General features: G+C 46.3%; 1 protein-coding gene across 14 annotated transcripts in view; it reads right to left on the minus strand.

Annotated features, from left to right (window-relative positions):
- Nucleotides 1-247: 247 nt before the first annotated feature.
- SGCZ (sarcoglycan zeta) overlaps nucleotides 248-23278 on the minus strand; it is a 455810-nt gene continuing 432779 nt past the window's right edge. For 9 of the 14 annotated variants that reach the window (XM_059844750.1, XM_059844749.1, XM_059844755.1 and 6 more), the window contains 3 exons: nucleotides 3911-4055; nucleotides 3560-3775; nucleotides 248-2474 (listed from right to left, as the gene is read on the minus strand). In XM_059844750.1, the coding sequence (XP_059700733.1) occupies nucleotides 2407-2474; nucleotides 3560-3775; nucleotides 3911-4055 (429 nt within the window). In that variant the 3' untranslated portion in view covers nucleotides 248-2406. Of the gene's footprint in view, nucleotides 4056-23278 lie in introns of all 14 variants that reach the window. The other 5 variants (XM_059844757.1, XM_059844752.1, XR_009486248.1 and 2 more) reach the window with 4 other exon arrangements.

Raw genomic sequence — 23278 nt, forward strand, 5'->3', positions numbered from 1 at the left:
ACTTCTATACACAAGAAAACCATTGACATGAAGTTTACAAAACGAAAATGGTTAGCAGACCTTTACTGAGTAGTGTTTGGAACAATACAGCACAGATTTTGATCCAACTTTCATGTGCATTACAGTGAATCAGCTGATAACAAGTCCATAGTCCAAAGTTTGTGGGTTTTTAATTTGTTTTTTATTTAACAATTATTTATAATCTAAAAACAAAGCAAAACAAACAAATAAAACAAACACCCCCCCCCCCCCCCAAAGAAAAGGTACATTATGTTAGACACCAAATATTTCAAACATCCTTCATTAAATCCTTCTAGACATTTATGGCTCTATCTTCCAGACTTAATAACCCTCTGCATCTAAAATGCTTGAAAGTGAATTCTTTTATCCAGTCAAGCCAATTTTGCAAGCAAACCAGCATAACTTCATTTCAAAGAAGCAATGTCTTGGCATGCTTTCTTAGGAACACCAAAAGACCCTCCGTATGCATGAATAGTAATGTAATTGCAAGACAGTGACAAAAAATTTAAACCCTGGAAAAAAGTGAAAATCTACAGCTCAAAATGCTGCACAAATCTAAACTATGTTACATTTAATGTTGTAATTACAACTTTTCATCTCTTCATTCCAACAGAATTAGTAGGAACAGCAGTGTCATATTGTTGGATATAATAGAAGTGTCTGTCTTTGGTCTTAACACTTAACCAATGAATGAACTGCGATACAAACCATACAGCTGACAGTGCTCAGAGAGGTTGGCTGATGCTTTTACTTTTCTCTTCGTTTTTATTCTTTTTTTTCTCTTTTATTAACAAGAAAGAGACAGCATCTGATAATACGGCACAAGAGTTTTTTTACAGGAGATAAATCTATTGTATATATTAAATACATGAAGCCAATGAGATCTTTGCAGATATTTTGTTGCTGTCATAAGGATAGCATCTTAATTTTTTAGTATGGTTAATGCATTGAAATCACTTTTCAAATACTCCTTGAAATCATGTGGGCTAGAAATACTTTTTAAAATACAAACTTTTTTCCTCCCTTCTTACAGTTTTCAATGGATTTAAAGACATCAATATTATGAAATTCACCAGAATATTAAGACTTTATGAGAACTTGTTATTCTATCTCATAGGTTGTCGAAGCTCTTAAATATGCTCAACTTCATACTGACAGGACTCCAATAAAGAATATCCTGACAGTGCAGAGCCACGTGAACTCACTGGGTTGGTTTTTTGGACTCCTGTGTACTACCCACATATCTCTTCTGAGTTCTCTCCACACAAAGTGGCAAATTATTTCTGTCTGTCTGTTAAAATTAATCTAGTAACAAAAGGGTTTTCTTCCAACCTGCCTATTCCCAAGCAAGTTGGTGTAAAATTTATTAAGGTTGGGTCCTTCCATCCAGTGAACAAATAACAGCTAAATAATCTCAGAAAATGAAGAACAAACAAATAGGAATTTTTCAGTGGAAGATTCATGACAAAGTATATGCAAGTCATCCTGAAGGTTTATTTGAGGAGAAATAAAACTCCTTAGCTTACATGTATACAATTTGTAGGAAGCCCCATTTTAATTTAGCAAATAGATTAGTCACTATATTTGTTCATCTTTTAAGCAACAGGTGTATGTAGGTGTGCACAGATAATGAATACACATAGATGTCCTCAAACATATCTTTATACTTTTTCTCCTGAAATTCATGAATGTCCCTTCACCATTCAATTACTTGCGTGCATAAGAAAAAGACATCTATATCCCTACAGTTATAAGAGTGTATTTGATGGCTACACTTTTTCCTGTTTTATTGTCACCTTCTTTGTCATCTGCAATACTTTTTGCCCCTCTTACTATCTGAAAAATCCTCATCTTCTATTATATTTTCTTGCAATATTTTCTAGTATAATTTCCTTCAAAGAAGAAAAATCCCAAATAGACAACAAGTCAGCTGTTAACAGCCTTCTTTTGAAGACATACAATAACCAATTCAAAATCTTCATTTAACTGTTAAAACCAGCAAATACAGAATTCTTGCTATGGGGTAAAATTCACACCTCTGAAGAGGGCCAATGGTAAGGCAAGCACCAGTCAAGCCGTTGACACGTCTTGTGCTGGTCTTCTGCATAGGAGTGAATTTCACCTGAAGTGAAAACAAAGTCAATCTTATTAGGTGGTAATAAGATGCCAAGGCAATCACCATACTAGTTTGCTCATTTTCAATTTTTTTTCCTCTAAAAATATATTTTTTTTAAAAAGTGTGTAGAAATACCCACCTTGCACCATCTCCCCCGGCTTTAGAATTTCTTTGCAAAAGCTCTCATTTCATTGGTGATCTTAGATTCTGAAGTCTCTAAAAATACAAGCTAAGTGATGTAACTTAAAGAATAGAATTAAAAAGCACACTTACCTCACACAATCAAGCCATCTTCCACAATAGGAAGCATTTTTATATTGTTTTACTTTCCTGGGTTCTGCAAGTTTCAAGATACTCTTGTTAATCAATGCTGTGACAAATTTACCAGCAGCATAACAAAGCATTTTTATAAGATTTCAATTAACAATCAAGCCAAATAAGTATGAACATTGACACAAGAAAGAAATCCCACATGAAACTTGTCAAAAAAGAAAGTCAGTAGTGAAATCTGAGTGCAACTGTGGCTGCATAATTTAACCAAGGTAAAAGTAATGTTGACGTACTTTTTAATACCAAATGTCATTTAATATGTGGTTTTATATATACTACTATTACTTTGAAACCTCAGCAACAAATGGTAAACAAAAGAGAATAATAAATGTGAATGTCAAACAAGTTGTTAGTGCACTGCTTTTCAGCATCACACGTTGCATTACTACCAATGTTTGCACTGTGTTCAAGTGGTAACAGATAGACTTAGTCAGAAAATGGGCAAGATGCACCTTTGAAGATTTCTCCCTTGGTTTTGTATTTGCCAATTATAAGAACCTTGTGAAGAGCAATACACTGATCAACAAACATATCATCAGAATTTCCTTTTTTACCCTGCTTGTCTTTTCCAGAAACTGCATGTTCTACTTAAAGCAATCGCTTCACATGCAATGGCCACGAAAATATTATATAAGGTCATTCAGATCTGACAAACAAGAGCATGTCTTTTTAACTTTTAAAGGAATATTGCTGAGCATTTCCAAAATTTACCTAGTGTACAAAACCCTAGACTTAGTAGACAAATAGTAACAACACATTTTTAAAGAAACCAAACTCAGGGAGGAATTCTGTCTCTTTTTGTATTAAAAACCATTTACTGAATTTGTTTAGTAAAGCAAGCATCACACAATGCTTTAAAATTTTAAAATTCAGGGATAAAAGTTTACTTCCAAAAAGATGAATGGAAAATTGTGCTTTCAGACAGTAAAGTTATTTATCATACAGGGGGAACCAATTCATTTCACCATCAGATTCTGGGTAAATTAATGTACTCTCTCTCTCTGTCTCTCTAATTATATATTTATGTGCAGTTCATATCCAGGTCCTGCAAAAATCTAAAACTATGTGCTTCACTTCAAGTAGCAAAGGCACCTGTGTTATTGTCCCTTTTGGAAAATAAGGTGATCTTATGTTCTAGGTTTCCTGATGAAGAATACATTGTTTTCTGGATCTCTCTCTCCCATCTCTGTGCTGAGTGGCAGCACAAACCACAAGAGAAGGCAGCGCTGTACTCCTGCTTACAGTGGAAGAAGTTGCTCTGCAGGCCGTTTGGAGCGTCGGGCTTGTCACAAGGGAAACCGAACTGAACTGTGAAGCAGAGGGATAGTAACAAAAGGCTATTCTGGTGTGAGGATAAAACGGAGTCATTCTAGCTCCACAAGCAGATGTTGCTACTGGATTGACATGTGGAGCCTGCTCCTGCTGGGGACAGGTAAAGTTTACCATTGGGACAGGCGCAGAGCTCATAGATAGTCTGGCGAGGAGCTGAAGAGCTGGGTGAGGAAGAGGAGGAGAAGGAGGAGGAGGAGGATGAAAAGGACCCCACTGGTAGATTTCCAAGGCGGATTGTATCTGCGTTTAAAAATATCTAAAAAGAGAGAGAAAAAAAAGAATACATAAATTTCTAGCAGCAGTGAGACATATTTTAAAGAAGTGCTTTGATGCAGCTGTGATTTTCTAGAAATATATTTAGCATTTTAGAAATATTTTATTAGAAGTATTATAAAGACATATTAAAAATTACTCTCTTTAGAAGTAAAAAAGCTGTCAGCATTTATTGTTTTTCATCTCTGTGTAGTCATTTCTGCATTAATAGTCATTATGACAATCTATGCAATTATTTCACTGACATGTTTATTCATGTACAAATATTATTATACAAAAACATTTAGACAAGATTCTAGAGTAGGTTGAATTTTCACTTGTACATTTTATGATTAACATTTATTCATTCATGGCAGCAGCATATACTTACTCTGGCAGAATTTGTATTTTAATAAGTGTGAAGTGATATTAAAGCACATTCCCCAGTGTGTTCCTGTAAGCAGCTAAAAATATGTGCTGAACTGTGCTAAATTGTAGGGGCTTAACAATAGCTACTTCCAGAGAATAATTAAATGAGGTTACAAGACATATGCACAAAATAAAGAGCTTTTTTGACCTAAATTAAGAGGAGGAAAGATTTCAGGTTGAAGTCTTATTAAGAAGGCCATCAAGATGTTCCCATTTGTTTTTTAACATCAAGTATGATTAAAAAATATTGTGTTTTTTTTCAATATGCCTTGGAAATAACATGAGTGAGTATGAAACTGTAGATACCAGTAACATTTATGAATCTCTGTTGAGTTTTCCAATACTTATACTTACATTTGCAGAAAACTGCATATCTTCTACTGATTCAAACAGATGAGTGTCCAGCTGCTCATAATTTATTTTTTATTTATGGAAAGAATAAATAAGAGCTAAAGTAAAATCAATCATTATCTCAGGAGCAGACTAAGAACTTCTAGAATACAGGTAACAAATCAAAATTACATTAAGCTCTGGAGATGACGCTTGAAGTTTAGGAAAAGGTGAGTTCCTTAAATACTTGCAAGAGTTTTTTATATGGTATTTAAAATCAATGAAGCCAACTTGACATCATTGTACCACAATCTTCACAGTACATGTAAAGAACCTAAAGAAATATGGAAAGTATTGGGCTTTTTATCTATAGGAGGCAAGTTTTATTTTATGATAAAATAAGTGGTATATGGTAGTAAAGCAGTGCGGAAGCACTACTGAGTTCCTGCCGTGGAGAAGTCAGGAATAGCAGGCTGGGAAAAAAATAAAGTGTCTGGATAAAATTCCATACAGGGATTGATGCACATTCATGTTTCCATCCACAGCAGAAGCATTGTAAATGACTGGAATTATTGAAGGTAATATAGTCTGAAAGTAGCCCCAAACACTACAACTCCCCATCACTGTAAGTTCTCCAGCTCCCACAGGAATCATAGTGTCGTGGGAGGAAATACTCACCAAAAGGGACAGAAAGGGAGAATCTCACAGGCAAAGGTGACATCTGCATATCACAATGCCTGCTTTAATTCACATTGTGACTGACAGAGGAAGTGATCACAAAACTAATATGTAGAAAACTATTACCTTTGTTCTGTAACTTACAGAACAAAGGAATGATGTGCATGTGTGTATTTAGACTCACATACACACAATGTTGCTTGGAAAGTCCAGTATTACAGACCTGAGACAATTAGCAGTCACAACTACTGCACAAATAGTTTTTATGTAAGAAATGTGGATGGTGTTGGGAACAATTTAATAATGTTTTTCTAGAATTACAACTGAAAAAAAAATAGATTACACGTGTTAAAACATTCATCTCAGCTACGAGTAAATGTGAAAGTAACTATGGCAAATATAATATGAAAACAAAATAACAGATGGGGAAAAAAGAGTTTAATAACAAACTAGAAACTAAGAACTAGTAAAATGTGGGAAGGAAACAGAGCACACAATAATAAATGGAGTGACAAGTAATTAAAAGCATTCTTTCACTTCTCATATCAAGAAAAAACAAATGGCAACTGGTCCATTATTAAAGTAGTAACAGTAGAGTTATCAATAGCATTGCATAAAAATCCAGCAGCATTTAACAATGCGAGGTCTATGCAAGTATAAGTGTATCTTTTGTACTGAATAAAGCTCAGCATAGTTCTGTACTTGGAGAAATATCAAAAATTGATGTCAGAACATGACTGTGATAAAATACTTTCAATTTCAACAGTAATTCAACAGGATATTAAACTGGAGCCAGTTATGTCACATACTTTTAATCAACAGTTCTTGATAACTTTTAACAAATAGAGCTAGAAAAAATCTGAGTGGCCTTTTGGACTTTTAATACTGACTTTCAGTGAGCTTTGTGCCATGGTTTAACCCGAGCCAGCAGCCGTGTGCCACACAGCCACTCACTCATTCAACTCTCCACCAGAAAGATCAGGAAGAGGTTGGAAGGGTAGAAGCTGGAAAACTCATGGGCTGAGATAAAGACAGTTTAACAGTGAAAGCTATGCACACAAGCAAAGCAAAATAAGGAATGAATTCACTGGTTCCCATAGGCAGGCAGGTGTTCAGCCATCTCCAGGAGAGAAGGGCTCCATCATGTATAATTGTGACTTGGGAACACAAACATCAGCACTCCAAAGGCCCTTCCCCTTATTCCTTCTTCCCCCAGGAGCTTTAAACAGAGAGCCTGATGTCATAGAGTATGGAATGTCCATTTGGTCAGTTGAGGTCACCTGCCCTGTGTCACCTCCCAGCTTCCCATGCACTCCCAGTCTCCCCCCCTAGCCTAGCAGTATGAAAAGCAGAAAAGTCCTTGGGTCTGTGTAAGCCCTGCTCTGCAACAACAAAAAAAATCTCTACATTATGAACTTTGTGTTCAGCACAAATCCAAAACACAGCCCCATACCAGTCACTGTGAAGAAAATAAACACTGTCCCAGCCAAAACCAGCACACCTTGATATACTTGGAAAACCAAAGAAGAAAAGAAAAAGGCTATTTCTATGGAAGCTGGAGACATTAGAATATCATATGCAATAATAAAAAGCACTTCAGTATAGAAGATAAGTGTGTAAGGCAGTCCACCAAAATGCAGGATGAGCTCTTTATACTTTTGGCACATTGTGTGACTGGCCATTTTAACAGCTTAGCTGCAGTCATGATGGGGAAGGCTCATGAGAAATCTGTAATACAAAATTAAATGGGTTCTATAAGACATGTTTTGATTCAAACAAAAATTAACTCAAAAAATCAGAGAGCCTATGTGCCAGAGATCTGGCTGGAGTTAAATCTCTTGAGCTTTATTCTATTATTTGCTGTGAGCTCAATAATTTTTCTGGTTGTTTACATCAGGACAGCTACACTTCTACAATCTATCATTGCATGTGGTCTGTAGTGTACTGCTCCAGGTCTTTAATCCAGAACACTTTAGATTAAAGTGTGCATTACAATACAATGTAGCTCAGATATTTTGCTCATTAAATGAAATGATCTTTATTAAGCATAGCTGTGCAGGCTTTTCTACCGGTATTTACAAACTTCACACTGTGATGTACAACAATCCAGGTTTATCTGGTATCATAATCCTGCATGGTAGCTATCCAGTCCTGTCCCAGCATGCATCCCAGAGCATCTGGTGAGCAATGTAGGTACTAGGATATGGTATCTGAGAAAAATTGAACTGGCTTCTTGAGAAGGTGATATCTGCTGCAGTGAGTCCAATTTAATCCCATCCCTATAGCTACACCCTGGTGAAGCCTGTGTTGAAGAGGATTAATAAAGACGGTTTAAAGCCAGTATTAACATCTACCTTGTACATATGCTGTCAGGGTTATAAATGAAAGACAAAATTTAGAGATGCAACGTTACTATCTTTAAGTTAAGGAGGAATCCAAATATACCTCCAGAGTAACCCAACACATTAGGAATTTCAGTGTACATATTTGAGGTTATATGTTTTCTGTCCTCTGATCTGCTAAAACTGAAATTCGTGGCTGAAAAGTTCTCCAACACCAGCAAAACTTAAACTATTTACTGTTTTATGCTGGATGTTATCAGGTGTTTAAAGAGAAAGGAAGAAGTGGCAAGAGAAAAAATTAAACAGTATGATGTTTCTAGGGAACACTGCTGCTAGATGACAGTAGTTAATGTGTACATGATCTTTCTCTAATCTGTTTTGCTGTGAGAGGTATGAGATAAGCCACTTAATACCTCACATGCATCAAGGCAATGTAGGCCAGTTATACTTTTTCTGAGTCCTACTCCTCAGCAGATAAATTGGCACAAAAAAAAAACCAAAGCCTTCATTCATTCCTGAAACATTGTAGGAGACAGATGGACAGATTTCAAGATGGAAAAGGCAGCTGCTACTCAGAGAAATGTTATTTCATGGAGAGCAGAATGCTGAGCAGCATCATGCTCTCTAAATGCTTAAGGTTTAGAAATCCCAGGTCATTGCTTTGTCATGTGCATCTTAGTACAAAGAAAAAGGCATTAGTTCTATATTGTTTAAAAGGAGATCCAATTTCTGACTAATTAAAGAATCAAACTGAATCAGCCTAGTGTATGTGATAAGAATGGAAAAACGGTACACTTTTTATACACACTTTGCCAACGAAGATCTGCCATTCACCTGCTCATCAGACTGTATTGTTAATCTGAACATTGAGAGGGAAAGGGAGAGGAGGGCAAGCCAGAAAACATAGATTATCTACAAAACAAAGAACTAAATTGAAGGAGCAAACTTTCAGTGGGAAATATGTAGGCATGAGGTAAAAAATCAAATACTCGTACAAGCCTTAAATACAGAGATATGAACCTGTCATGTATAAAATTCTCCAATGGGTCTTAGTCAAGACAGCAAATGACAGTTTAAGTTGATACAGCCAAATTAAAAATTTAGGATTTATAGATGTCCTGGTTCAGGGCAAATTTGGGAGAGAACCCCCAAAGGGTCCCCCTAGGAAATTGGATTCTACCACCCCTCCCCCAACCGGTCCAGGAGAAAATACTTCCTTGGAGAAAAGTGAAAAAAACCTGTTTATTAAACAAGAAAACTTAATATTAAACAATAAAACCCCTTGCTGCTCCAAAGGAGATGACAAACCCAGAAAGTCCCCTCCCCAGATTCCAGTTCAGCTCACTCAGTCCCTTATCAGTCCCTCCGGCGTTGGAAATGCCGTGGCCCAGGCCTGGTCCGGCCCACCGAGGCGAGCTGCTGGTGCTCTTATGGTTGTTCAGTCCAGAGCAGGTGTGAACAGGTCCAGAGAAAGGGGAAAAACGAAAAAAAAAAACCACAGTCCAGGGAACTTCTTTGCCTCAGCTAGCTAAACTAACTAAAAAGCAAGAAAAAAAAAAAAGAGCCCTGTCCCGCCGTCTGTTCATCCGCAGAACCACGCAGTCCAGAAGCAGGAATGTGTAGGAGTGAGTTCAGTGTCTGAAAACAAATTGCACGCCTCCTCTCCCCCCTCAATCTTTGAAGCAAGTCTTAAAGGTGCAAAACTTACTATTCAGCATAAACGGAATGAGACAATTGGGGATAAAAGCATCATATAGTCAACCTAGTACAATAGACAATGAAGAATTTTCTGTATCCATGAACTCTTCGATTAAACAGGCAACTGTATAGGGCTGCAAAGGTATATTTCAGTCTAACGTAGATAAGAAATGGCAGGAAAATGGAGGAAGTGTGAAGGAAAAGAAGGAAATCTGATAGGTGGGTGTTAATCAGCCATCTCACTAAATAAACTTTTTAGATTGTCTTAAATATTCAATTATTCTGATTTACAGGAATGCAAGGTTTGGTCTTAGTCTTTTTGCTATTCTGCACAGGCTATCAGCATCCTACAAAGAAGATTGTACAGATTAGGTCACTGTATTCAACTATATAATTTTCATATGCTGATGTGTTTCAATATCCAAGGTTAAGATGAACTATAGTATAAATTGAAGTGCTTTAGTTTGCATGGACCATTTATTCTAACACTTCTATGCAGCTTTCATTAAATCTAAATGATAGTTCTGAGGAAAGGAACAAAAAGTCATAATGAAAAATAAATATTACTTCATAGCATATATACTGGAAAATTTAAGCACATGCCGTCAAATTATCTGGAACCATATTGGTCATAATGATTAATAGATTCGAGAAACAGTTAAACAGTGAAATTAATGTAATGACTGAAATAAAACTGAATATACTAAATATTAAGAGAAGACCAAAATATCTAGTACAGACTGTGTATTGAAAATGTATTCTCTAGAGTGCTAGGATCAGTTGACAATAAGACAAAAAAGAACTTCAGGCCTGAGGGTGGCCTAGTGAGGTGAATGTTCTCTTTCTAAAGATTATACCAGGAACACCTGAGCACAGCCACCCTGGCAGCATTGCCCCCAGTACCATCTCCATGTTATGACTACAACTACTGACAACTGAAAGAGATTTGAAACATAACATATCCATACATTAAAAATAACATGGTACATTAGAGGTGTTTATGTGGGTAAGGTTTAATTTTAAGCACAACTTTTGCAAATCTATTACACAAAAGAATGTATATTGGTACTTCTGAGTTACAACACAAAAAGAATATATGGATGCCTAAAGAAGAAAAACACTGTCTGGTGAATTTATTCTTACTGTTCAGGAAAAATAAGATGCTAACGGGACGAGGGTTAGAGTTAGGGTTAGGCCTAGGGATAGCGTCTCAGTAATCACAAAGCCCAGAGCTCCAGCCGAACTGCAGATGCGAAAGGCATCCCAAGGGGAGAGCAAAACTCCCTTAAGATCACTACCGCCACTTCTTTTTCCACATAAGTAGCCCTAACCCTAGGATGCTTTTCCTGCCTAGGGTTAGGGTTTGGGTTACGCCTAGGGTTAGCGTCTCAGAAACCACAAAGCTCAGAGCTCCAGGCGCACTGCAGCTGCGAAAGGCATCCCAAGGGGAGCGCAAAAGTCCCACAAGATGGCTGCCTCAACGGTTTTCAACTCAGAAGCATACCTAAACCGAGGCTGCTTTTCTTGCCTAAGCTTAGGGTTAGGGTTACGCCTAGGGTTAGGGTCTCGGAAACCCCAAAGCCCAGAGGTCCAGGCGCAATGCAGCTACGAAAGCATCCCAAAGAGAGTGCAACAGTGCAACAAGGTGGCTGCCTCCACGACATATGTTTTTTTGCAGCAGCCCTAGCCCAGGGGTGTTTTCCTGCCTAGGGTTAGGGTTATGCCTAGGGTTAGCATCTCGGAAACACAAAGCCCACAGCTCCAGGCACACTGCAGCTGCGAAAAGAAGTCCAGAGGGAAGCACAAAAGTGACACAAGATGGCTGCATGAATGACTATTTTTTTCCAGCAGACCTAGGCGCGAGGTGCTTTTCCTGCCTAGGGTAAAGGTTAGGGTTACGCCTAGGGTTAGCGTCTCAGAAACCAAAAAGCCCAGAGCTCCAGGGGCACTGCAGCTGCAAAAGACATCCCAAGGGGAGCGCAAATATCCCACAAGATGGCTGCCACCACAATATTTTTTTTTTTCAGCAGCCCTAGGCCCAGGGAGCTTTTCTTGCCTAGGTTTAGGTTTACTGTTCGGACTAGGGTTAGCGTTTCGGAAACCACAAAGCACAGAGCTCTAGGGGCAATGCATCTGCGAAAGGCATCCCAAGGGGAGCGCAAAAGTCCAACAAGATCACTTCCACCACCGCTTTTTCTTCAGAAGTAGGCCTAACCCTAGGCTGCTTTTCCCGCCAATGGTTAGTACTAGGGATTATGGCTAGGGTTAGCATCTTGGAAACTACAAAGCCCACAGCTCCAGGTGCACTGCAGCTGCGAAAGGCATCCCAAGGGCAGCACAAAAGTCCCAAAGGGTGGCTGCCTCCATGATTTTTTCTTTGGCAGCAGCGCTAGTGCAGGAGTGCTTTACCTGCCTAGGGTTAGGGTTAGGGTTACACCTAGGGTTAGCGTCCTGGAAACCACAAAGAGCAGAGCTCCAGGCACACTGCAGCTGCGAAAGGCATCCCAAGGGGAGCGCAAAATTCCCACATGATGGCTTCGTCAATCACTTTATATTTTTCGGCAGCCCTAGGCCTGGGGTGCTTTTCCTGCCTAGGGTTGGGGTTAGGGTAACGCCTAGGGTTAGCATCTCGGAAACCACAAAGCCCAGAGCTCCAGGCACACTGCAGCTGCGAAAGGCATCCCAAGGGGAGCGCAAAAGTCCCACAACATGGCTGCTTCCAAGACTTTATATTTTTCAGCAGCCCTAGGCCTGGGGTGCTTTTCCTGCCTAGGGTTAGGGTTAGGGTTACGCCTAGGGTTAGCGTCTCGGAAACCGCAAAGCCCAGAGCTCCAGGCACACTGCAGCTGCGAAAGGCATCCCAAGGGGAGCGCAAAAGTCCCACATGATGGCTGCCTCTACAGCTTTCTCCTCAGATGCATCCCTTACCTCCGATGCTTTTCCTGCCTAAGGTTAGGGTTAGGGTTACGCCTAGGGTTAGCATCTCGGAAACCACAAAGCCCAGAGCTCCAGGCGCACTGCAGCTGCGAAAGGCATCCCAAGGGGAGCGCAAAAGTCCCACAACATGGCTGCCTCCAAGGCTTTATATTTTTCAGCAGCCCTAGGCCTGGGGTGCTTTTCCTGCCTAGGGTAAGGGTAAGGGTTACGCCTAGGGTTAGCGTCTCGGAAAACACAAAGCCCAGAGCTCCAGGCGCACTGCAGCTGTGAAAGGCATCCCAAGGGGAGCGCAAAAGTCCCTCAAGATCACTTCCACCACGGCTTTTTCTTTAAAAGGAGCCCTAAACGTAGGCTGCTTTTCCTGCCTAGGGTTAGGGTTAGGGTTACGCCTAGGGTTAGCGTCTCAGAAACCACAAAGCCCAGAGCTCCAGGCGCACTGCAGCTGCGAAAGGCATCCCAAGGAGAGCGCAAAAGTCCCACATGGTGGCTGCCTCTACAGCTTTCTCCTCAAATGCATCCCTTACCTCAGATGCTTTTCTTGCCTAGGGTTAGGGTTAGGGTTCCGCCTAGGGTTAGCGTCTCGGAAACCACAAAGCCCAGAGCTCCAGGCGCACTGCAGCTGCGAAAGGCATCCCAAGGGGAGCGCAAAAGTCCCACATGGTGGCTGCATCCATGACCGTATATTTTTCAGCAGCCCTAGGCCTGGGGTGCTTTACCTGCCTAGGGTAAGGGTTAGGGTTACGCCTAGGGTTAGTGTCTCGGAAACCACAAAGCCCAGAGCTTCAGGCACACTGCAGCTGCGAAAGGCATCCCAAGGGGAGCGCAAAAGTCCCACATGGTTGCTGCCCCCATGACTTTGTATTTTTCGCAGCCCTAGCCTGGCGTGCTTTTCCTGCCTAAGTTAAGGGTTAGGGTTACGCCTGGGGTTAGCGTCTCAGAAACCACAAAGCCCAGAGCTCCAGGCGCACTGCAGCTGCGAAAGGCATCCCAAGGGGAGCGCAAAAGTCCCTCAAGATCACATCCACCACGGCTTTTTCCTCGGAAGCACCCCTAACCGTAGGATGCATTTCCTGCCTAGGGTTAGGGTTAGGGTTAGGGTTAGGGTTAGTGTCTCGGAAACCACAAAGCCCAGAGCTCCAGGCGCACTGCAGCTGCGAAAGGCATCCCAAGGGGAGCGCAAAAGTCCCACAACATGGCTGCCTCTAAAGCTTTCTCCTCAGATGCATCCCTTACCTCCGATGCATTTCCTGCCTAAGGTTAGGGTTAGGGTTACGCCTAGGGTTAGCGTCTCGGAAACCACAAAGCCCAGAGCTCCAGGCACACTGCAGCTGTGAAAGGCATCCCAAGCAGAACGCAAAAGTCCCACAACATGGCTGCCTCAAAGACTTTATATTTTTCAGCAGCCCGAGGCCTGGGGTGCTTTTCCTGCCTAGGGTTAGGTTTAGGGTTACGCCTAGGGTTAGCGTCTCAGAAACCACAAAGCCCAGAGCTCCAGGCACACTGCAGCTGCGAAAGGCATCCCAAGTGAGAGCCAAAAAGTCCCTCAAGATCATTTCAACCACGGCTTTTACCTCTGAAGGAGCCCTAACCGTAGGTTGCTTTTCCTGGGGTTACGGTAAGGGTTACGCCTAGGGTTAGCGTCTCGGAAACCACAAAGCCCAGAGCTTCAAGCACACGGCAGCTGCGAAAGGCATCCCAAGGGGAGCGCAAAAGTCCCACAACATGGCTGCCTCCAAGGCTTTATATTTTTCAGCAGCCCTAGGCCTGGGGTGCTTTTCCTGCCTAGGGTAAGGGTTAGGGTTACGCCTAGGGTTAGCGTCTCGGAAAACACAAAGCCCAGAGCTCCAGGCGCACTGCAGCTGCGAAAGGCATCCCAAGCGGAACGCAAAAGTCCCACATGATGGCTGCCTCCAAGGCTTTATATTTTTCAGCAGCCCTAGGCCTGGGGTGCTTTTCCTGCCTAGGGTAAGGGTTAGGGTTATGCCTAGGGTTAGCATCTCGGAAACCACAAAGCCCAGAGCTCCAGGCGCACTGCAGCTGCGAAAGGCATCCCAAGGGGAGCGCAAAAGTCCCACAACATGGCTGCCTCCAAGGCTTTATATTTTTCAGCAGCCCTAGGCCTGGGGTGCTTTTCCTGCCTAGGGTTAGGGTTAGGGTTACGCCTAGGGTTAGCGTCTCGGAAACCACAAAGCCCAGAGCTCCAGGCGCACTGCAGCTGCGAAAGGCATCCCAAGCGGAACGCAAAAGTCCCACATGATGGCTGCCTCTACAGCTTTCTCCTCAGATGCATCCCTTACCTCAGATGCTTTTCCTGCCTAGGGTTAGGGTTAGGGTTACGCCTAGGGTTAGCGTCTCGGAAACCACAAAGCCCAGAGCTCCAGGCACACTGCAGCTGCGAAAGGCATCCCAAGGGGAGCGCAAAAGTACCACATCGTTGCTTCCTACATGACCTTTTTTTTTTCAGCAGCCCTAGCCTGGGGTGCTTTTCCTGCCTAAGGTTAGGGTTAGGGTTACGCCTAGGGTTAGCATCTCGGAAACCACAAAGCCCAGAGCTCCAGGCGCACTGCAGCTGCGAAAGGCATCCCAAGGTGAGCGCAAAAGTCCCACAACATGGCTGCCTCCAAGGCTTTATATTTTTCAGCAGCCCTAGGCCTGGGGTGCTTTTCCTGCCTAGGGTAAGGGTTAGGGTTACGCCTAGGGTTAGCGTCTCGGAAACCACAAAGCCCAGAGCTCCAGGCGCACTGCAGCTGCGAAAGGCATCCCAAGCGGAACGCAAAAGTCCCACATGATGGCTGCCTCTACAGCTTTCTCCTCAGATGCATCCCTTACCTCAGATGCTTTTCCTGCCTAGGGTTAGGGTTAGGGTTACGCCTAGGGTTAGCGTCTCAGAAACCACAAAGCCCAGAGCTCCAGGCACACTGCAGCTGCGAAAGGCATCCCAAGGGGAGCGCAAAAGTCCCTCAAGATCACTTCCACCACGGCTTTTTCTTTAAAAGGAGCCCTAAACGTAGGCTGCTTTTCCTGCCTAGGGTTAGGGTTAGGGTTACGCCTAGGGTTAGCGTCTCGGAAACCACAAAGCCCAGAGCTCCAGGCGCACTGCAGCTGCGAAAGGCATCCCAAGGGGAGCGCAAAAGTCCCACATGGTGGCTGCTTCTACAGCTTTCTCCTCAGATGCATCCCTTACCTCAGATGATTTTCTTGCCTAGGGTTAGGGTTAGGGTTACGCCTAGGGTTAGCGTCTCGGAAACCACAAAGCCCAGAGCTCCAGGCGCACTGCAGCTGCGAAAGGCATCCCAAGGGGAGCGCAAAAGTCCCACATGGTGGCTGCATCCATGACCGTATATTTTTCAGCAGCCCTAGGCCTGGGGTGCTTTACCTGCCTAGGGTAAGGGTTAGGGTTACGCCTAGGGTTAGCGTCTCGGAAACCACAAAGCCCAGAGCTTCAGGCACACTGCGGCTGCGAAAGGCATCCCAAGCAGAACGCAAAAGTCCCACATGTTTGCTGCCCCCATGACTTTGTATTTTTCGGCAGCCCTAGCCTGGCGTGCTTTTCCTGCCTAAGTTTAGGGTTAGGGTTACGCCTGGGGTTAGCGTCTCAGAAACCACAAAGCCCAGAGCTCCAGGCGCACTGCAGCTGCGAAAGGCATCCCAAGGGGAGCACAAAAGTCCCTCAAGATCACATCCACCACGGCTTTTTCCTCGGAAGCACCCCTAACCGTAGGATGCTTTTCCTGCCTAGGGTTAGGGTTAGGGTTAGGGTTAGCGTCTCGGAAACCACAAAGCCCAGAGCTCCAGGCGCACTGCAGCTGCCAAAGGCATCCCAAGGGGAGCGCAAAAGTACCACAACATGGCTGCCTCCAAGGTTTTATATTTTTCAGCAGCCCTAGGCCTGGGGTGCTTTTCCTGCCTAGGGTAAGGGTTAGGGTTACGCCTAGGGTTAGCGTCTCGGAAAACACAAAGCCCAGAGCTCCAGGCGCACTGCAGCTGCGAAAGGCATCCCAAGCGGAACGCAAAAGTCCCACATGATGGCTGCCTCTACAGCTTTCTCCTCAGATGCATCCCTTACCTCAGATGCTTTTCCTGCCTAGGGTTAGGGTTAGGGTTACGCCTAGGGTTAGCGTCTCAGAAACCACAAAGCGCAGAGCTCCAGGCACACTGCAGCTGCGAAAGGCATCCCAAGGAGAGCGCAAAAGTCCCACATGGTGGCTGCCTCTACAGCTTTCTCCTCAGATGCATCCCTTACCTCAGATGCTTTTCTTGCCTAGGGTTAGGGTTAGGGTTACGCCTAGGGTTAGCGTCTCGGAAACCACAAAGCCCAGAGCTCCAGGTGCACTGCAGCTGCGAAAGGCATCCCAAGCAGAACGCAAAAGTCCCACATGGTGGCTTCATCCATGACCTTACATTTTTCAGCAGCCCTAGGCCTGGGGTGCTTTTCCTGCCTAGGGTAAGGGTTAGGGTTACGCCTAGGGTTAGCGTCTCGGAAAACACAAAGCCCAGAGCTCCAGGCGCACTGCAGCTGCGAAAGGCATCCCAAGGGGAGCGCAAAAGTCCCACATGATGGCTGCCTCCAAGGCTTTATATTTTTCAGCAGCCCTAGGCCTGGGGTGCTTTTCCTGCCTAGGGTAAGGGTTAGGGTTATGCCTAGGGTTAGCATCTCGGAAACCACAAAGCCCAGAGCTCCAGGCGCACTGCAGCTGCGAAAGGCATCCCAAGGGGAGCGCAAAAGTCCCACAACATGGCTGCCTCCAAGGCTTTATATTTTTCAGCAGCCCTAGGCCTGGGGTTCTTTTCCTGCCTAGGGTTAGGGTTAGGGTTACGCCTAGGGTTAGCGTCTCGGAAACCACAAAGCCCAGAGCTCCAGGCGCACTGCAGCTGCGAAAGGCATCCCAAGCGGAACGCAAAAGTCCCACATGATGGCTGCCTCTACAGCTTTCTCCTCAGATGCATCCCTTACCTCAGATGCTTTTCCTGCCTAGGGTTAGGGTTAGGGTTACGCCTAGGGTTAGCATCTCGGAAACCACAAAGCCCAGAGCTCCAGGCACACTGCAGCTGCGAAAGGCATCCCAAGGGGAGCGCAAAAGTACCACATCGTTGCTTCCTACATGACCTTATATTTTTCAGCAGCCCTAGCCTGGGGTGCTTTTCCTGCCTAAGGTTAGGGTTAGGGTTACGCCTAGGGTTAGCATCTCGGAAACCACAAAGCCCAGAGCTCCAGGCGCACTGCAGCTGCGAAAGGCATCCCAAGGTGAGCGCAAAAGTCCCACAACATGGCTGCCTCCAAGGCTTTATATTTTTCAGCAGCCCTAGGCCTGGGGTGCTTTTCCTGCCTAGGGTAAGGGTTAGGGTTACGCCTAGGGTTAGCGTCTCGGAAACCACAAAGCCCAGAGCTCCAGGCGCACTGCAGCTGCGAAAGGCATCCCAAGCGGAACGCAAAAGTCCCACATGATGGCTGCCTCTACAGCTTTCTCCTCAGATGCATCCCTTACCTCAGATGCTTTTCCTGCCTAGGGTTAGGGTTAGGGTTACGCCTAGGGTTAGCGTCTCAGAAACCACAAAGCGCAGAGCTCCAGGCACACTGCAGCTGCGAAAGGCATCCCAAGGGGAGCGCAAAAGTCCCTCAAGATCACTTCCACCACGGCTTTTTCTTTAAAAGGAGCCCTAAACGTAGGCTGCTTTTCCTGCCTAGGGTTAGGGTTAGGGTTACGCCTAGGGTTAGCGTCTCGGAAACCACAAAGCCCAGAGCTCCAGGCGCACTGCAGCTGCGAAAGGCATCCCAAGGGGAGCGCAAAAGTCCCACATGGTGGCTGCTTCTACAGCTTTCTCCTCAGATGCATCCCTTACCTCAGATGCTTTTCTTGCCTAGGGTTAGGGTTAGGGTTACGCCTAGGGTTAGCGTCTCGGAAACCACAAAGCCCAGAGCTCCAGGCGCACTGCAGCTGCGAAAGGCATCCCAAGGGGAGCGCAAAAGTCCCACATGGTGGCTGCATCCATGACCGTATATTTTTCAGCAGCCCTAGGCCTGGGGTGCTTTACCTGCCTAGGGTAAGGGTTAGGGTTACGCCTAGGGTTAGCATCTCGGAAACCACAAAGCCCAGAGCTTCAGGCACACTGCGGCTGCGAAAGGCATCCCAAGGGGAGCGCAAAAGTCCCACATGTTTGCTGCCCCCATGACTTTGTATTTTTCGGCAGCCCTAGCCTGGCGTGCTTTTCCTGCCTAAGTTTAGGGTTAGGGTTACGCCTGGGGTTAGCGTCTCAGAAACCACAAAGCCCAGAGCTCCAGGCGCACTGCAGCTGCGAAAGGCATCCCAAGGGGAGCACAAAAGTCCCTCAAGATCACATCCACCACGGCTTTTTCCTCGGAAGCACCCCTAACCGTAGGATGCTTTTCCTGCCTAGGGTTAGGGTTAGGGTTAGGGTTAGCGTCTCGGAAACCACAAAGCCCAGAGCTCCAGGCGCACTGCAGCTGCCAAAGGCATCCCAAGGGGAGCGCAAAAGTACCACAACATGGCTGCCTCCAAGGTTTTATATTTTTCAGCAGCCCTAGGCCTGGGGTGCTTTTCCTGCCTAGGGTAAGGGTTAGGGTTACGCCAAGGGTTAGCGTCTCGGAAAACACAAAGCCCAGAGCTCCAGGCGCACTGCAGCTGCGAAAGGCATCCCAAGCGGAACGCAAAAGTCCCACATGATGGCTGCCTCTACAGCTTTCTCCTCAGATGCATCCCTTACCTCAGATGCTTTTCCTGCCTAGGGTTAGGGTTAGGGTTACGCCTAGGGTTAGCGTCTCAGAAACCACAAAGCGCAGAGCTCCAGGCACACTGCAGCTGCGAAAGGCATCCCAAGGAGAGCGCAAAAGTCCCACATGGTGGCTGCCTCTACAGCTTTCTCCTCAGATGCATCCCTTACCTCAGATGCTTTTCTTGCCTAGGGTTAGGGTTAGGGTTACGCCTAGGGTTAGCGTCTCGGAAACCACAAAGCCCAGAGCTCCAGGTGCACTGCAGCTGCGAAAGGCATCCCAAGCAGAACGCAAAAGTCCCACATGGTGGCTTCATCCATGACCTTACATTTTTCAGCAGCCCTAGGCCTGGGGTGCTTTTCCTGCCTAGGGTAAGGGTTAGGGTTACGCCTAGGGTTAGCGTCTCGGAAAACACAAAGCCCAGAGCTCCAGGCGCACTGCAGCTGCGAAAGGCATCCCAAGGGGAGCGCAAAAGTCCCACATGATGGCTGCCTCCAAGGCTTTATATTTTTCAGCAGCCCTAGGCCTGGGGTGCTTTTCCTGCCTAGGGTAAGGGTTAGGGTTATGCCTAGGGTTAGCATCTCGGAAACCACAAAGCCCAGAGCTCCAGGCGCACTGCAGCTGCGAAAGGCATCCCAAGGGGAGCGCAAAAGTCCCACAACATGGCTGCCTCCAAGGCTTTATATTTTTCAGCAGCCCTAGGCCTGGGGTTCTTTTCCTGCCTAGGGTTAGGGTTAGGGTTACGCCTAGGGTTAGCGTCTCGGAAACCACAAAGCCCAGAGCTCCAGGCGCACTGCAGCTGCGAAAGGCATCCCAAGCGGAACGCAAAAGTCCCACATGATGGCTGCCTCTACAGCTTTCTCCTCAGATGCATCCCTTACCTCAGATGCTTTTCCTGCCTAGGGTTAGGGTTAGGGTTACGCCTAGGGTTAGCGTCTCGGAAACCACAAAGCCCAGAGCTCCAGGCACACTGCAGCTGCGAAAGGCATCCCAAGGGGAGCGCAAAAGTACCACATCGTTGCTTCCTACATGACCTTATATTTTTCGGCAGCCCTAGCCTGGGTTGCTTTTCCTGCCTAAGGTTAGGGATAGGGTTATGCCTGGGGTTAGCGTCTCAGAAACCACAAAGCCCAGAGCTCCAGGCGCACTGCAGCTGCCAAAGGCATCCCAAGGGGAGCGCAAAAGTCCCTCAAGATCACTTCCACCATGGTTTTTTCTCGGAAGCACCCCTAACCGTAGGCTGCTTTTCCTGCCTAGGGTTAGGGTTAGGGTTACGCCTAGGGTTAGCGTCTCGGAAACCACAAAGCCCAGAGCTCCAGGCGCACTGCAGCTGCGAAAGGCATCCCAAGCGGAACGCAAAAGTCCCACATGATGGCTGCCTCTACAGCTTTCTCCTCAGATGCATCCCTTACCTCAGATGCTTTTCCTGCCTAGGGTTAGGGTTAGGGTTACGCCTAGGGTTAGCGTCTCAGAAACCACAAAGCGCAGAGCTCCAGGGACACTGCAGCTGCGAAAGGCATCCCAAGGGGAGCGCAAAATTCCCTCAAGATCACTTCCACCACGGCTTTTTCCTCGGAAGGAGCCCTAAACGTAGGCTGCTTTTCCTGCCTAGGGTTAGGGTTAGGGTTACGCCTAGGGTTAGCGTCTCGGAAACCACAAAGCCCAGAGCTCCAGGCGCACTGCAGCTGCGAAAGGCATCCCAAGGGGAGCGCAAAAGTCCCACATGGTGGCTGCCTTTACAGCTTTCTCCTCAGATGCATCCCTTACCTCAGATGCTTTTCCTGCCTAGGGTTAGGGTTAGGGTTACGCCTAGGGTTAGCATCTCAGAAACCACAAAGCCCAGAGCTCCAGGCGCACTGCAGCTGCGAAAGGCATCCCTAGCGGAACGCAAAAGTCCCACATGGTGGCTGCCTCTACAGCTTTCTCCTCAGATGAATCCCTTACCTCAGATGCTTTTCCTGCCTAGGGTTAGGGTTAGGGTTACGCCTAGGGTTAGCGTCTCAGAAACCACAAAGCGCAGAGCTCCAGGCACACTGCAGCTGCGAAAGGCATCCCAAGGGGAGCGCAAAAGTCCCTCAAGATCACTTCCACCACGGCTTTTTCCTCGGAAGGAGCCCTAAACGTAGGCTGCTTTTCCTGCCTAGGGTTAGGGTTAGGGTTACGCCTAGGGTTAGCGTCTCGGAAACCACAAAGCCCAGAGCTCCAGGCACACTGCAGCTGCAAAAGGCATCCCAAGGGGAACGCAAAAGACCGGCAACATGGCTGCCTCTACAGATTTCTCCTCAGATGAATCCCTTACCTCAGATGCTTTTCCTGCCTAGGGTTAGGGTTAGGGTTACGCCGAGGGTTAGCGTCTCGGAAACCACAAAGCCCAGAGCTCCAGGTGCACTGCAGCTGCGAAAGGCATCCCAAGCAGAACGCAAAAGTCCCACATGGTGGCTTCATCCATGACCTTACATTTTTCAGCAGCCCTAGGCCCGGGGTCCTTTTCCTGCCTAGGGTTAGTGTTAGGGTTACGCCTAGGGTTAGCGTCTCGGAAACCACAAAGCCCAGAGCTCCAGGCACACTGCAGCTGCGAAAGGCATCCCAAGGGGAGCGCAAAACTCCCTCAAGATCACTTCCACCACGGCTTTTTCCTCGGAAGGAGCCCTAACCGTAGGCTGCTTTTCCTGCCTATGGTTAGGGTTAGGGTTACGCCTAGGGTTAGCGTCTCGGAAACCACAAAGCCCAGAGCTCCAGGCGCACTGCAGCTGCGAAAGGCATCCCAAGGGGAGCGCAAAAGTCCCACATGATGGCTGCCTCTAAAGCTTTCTCCTCAGATGCATCCCTTACCTCAGATGCTTTTCCTGCCTAGGGTTAGGGTTAGGGTTCCGCCTAGGGTTAGCGTCTCGGAAACCACAAAGCCCAGAGCTCCAGGCGCACTGCAGCTGCGAAAGGCATCCCAAGGGGAGCGCAAAAGTCCCACATGGTGGCTGCATCCATGACCTTATATTTTTCAGCAGCCCTAGGCCTGGGGTGCTTTTCCTGCCTAGGGTTAGGGTTAGGGTTACGCCTAGGGTTAGCGTCTTGGAAACCACAAAGCCCAGAGCTCCAGGCACACTGCAGCTGCGAAAGGCATCCCAAGGGGAGCGCAAAAGTCCCACATGGTTGCTGCCTCCATGACTTTATATTTTTCAGTAGCCCTAGCCTGGGTTGCTTTTCCTGCCTAAGGTTAGGGATAGGGTTACGCCTGGGGTTAGAGTCTCAGAAACCACAAAGCCCAGAGCTCCAGGCGCACTGCAGCTGCCAAAGGCATCCCAAGGGGAGCGCAAAAGTCCCTCAAGATCACTTCCACCATGGCTTTTTCCTCGGAAGCACCCCTAACCGTAGGCTGCTTTTCCTGCCTAGGGTTAGGGTTAGGGTTACGCCTTGGGTTAGCGTCTCGGAAACCACAAAGCCCAGAGCTCCAGGCGCACTGCAGCTGCGAAAGGCATCCCAAGCGGAACGCAAAAGTCCCACAACAGGAGGTCCTCCAAGACTTTATATTTTTCAGCAGCCCTAGGCCTGGGGTGCTTTTCCTGCCTAGGGTAAGGGTTAGGGTTACGCCTAGGGTTAGCGTCTCGGAAAACACAAAGCCCAGAGCTCCAGGCGCACTGCAGCTGCGAAAGGCATCCCAAGCGGAACGCAAAAGTCCCACATGATGGCTGCCTCTACAGCTTTCTCCTCAGATGCATCCCTTACCTCAGATGCTTTTCCTGCCTAGGGTTAGGGTTAGGGTTACGCCTAGGGTTAGCGTCTCAGAAACCACAAAGCGCAGAGCTCCAGGCACACTGCAGCTGCGAAAGGCATCCCAAGGGGAGCGCAAAAGTCCCTCAAGATCACTTCCACCACGGCTTTTTCCTCGGAAGGAGCCCTAAACGTAGGCTGCTTTTCCTGCCTAGGGTTAGGGTTAGGGTTACGCCTAGGGTTAGCGTCTCGGAAACCACAAAGCCCAGAGCTCCAGGCGCACTGCAGCTGCCAAAGGCATCCCAAGGGGAGCGCAAAAGTCCCTCAAGATCACTTCCACCATGGTTTTTTCTCGGAAGCACCCCTAACCGTAGGCTG

This window comes from Haemorhous mexicanus, chromosome 4 (genome assembly GCF_027477595.1).
Source record: "Haemorhous mexicanus isolate bHaeMex1 chromosome 4, bHaeMex1.pri, whole genome shotgun sequence".
NCBI lineage: Eukaryota > Metazoa > Chordata > Aves > Passeriformes > Fringillidae > Haemorhous > Haemorhous mexicanus.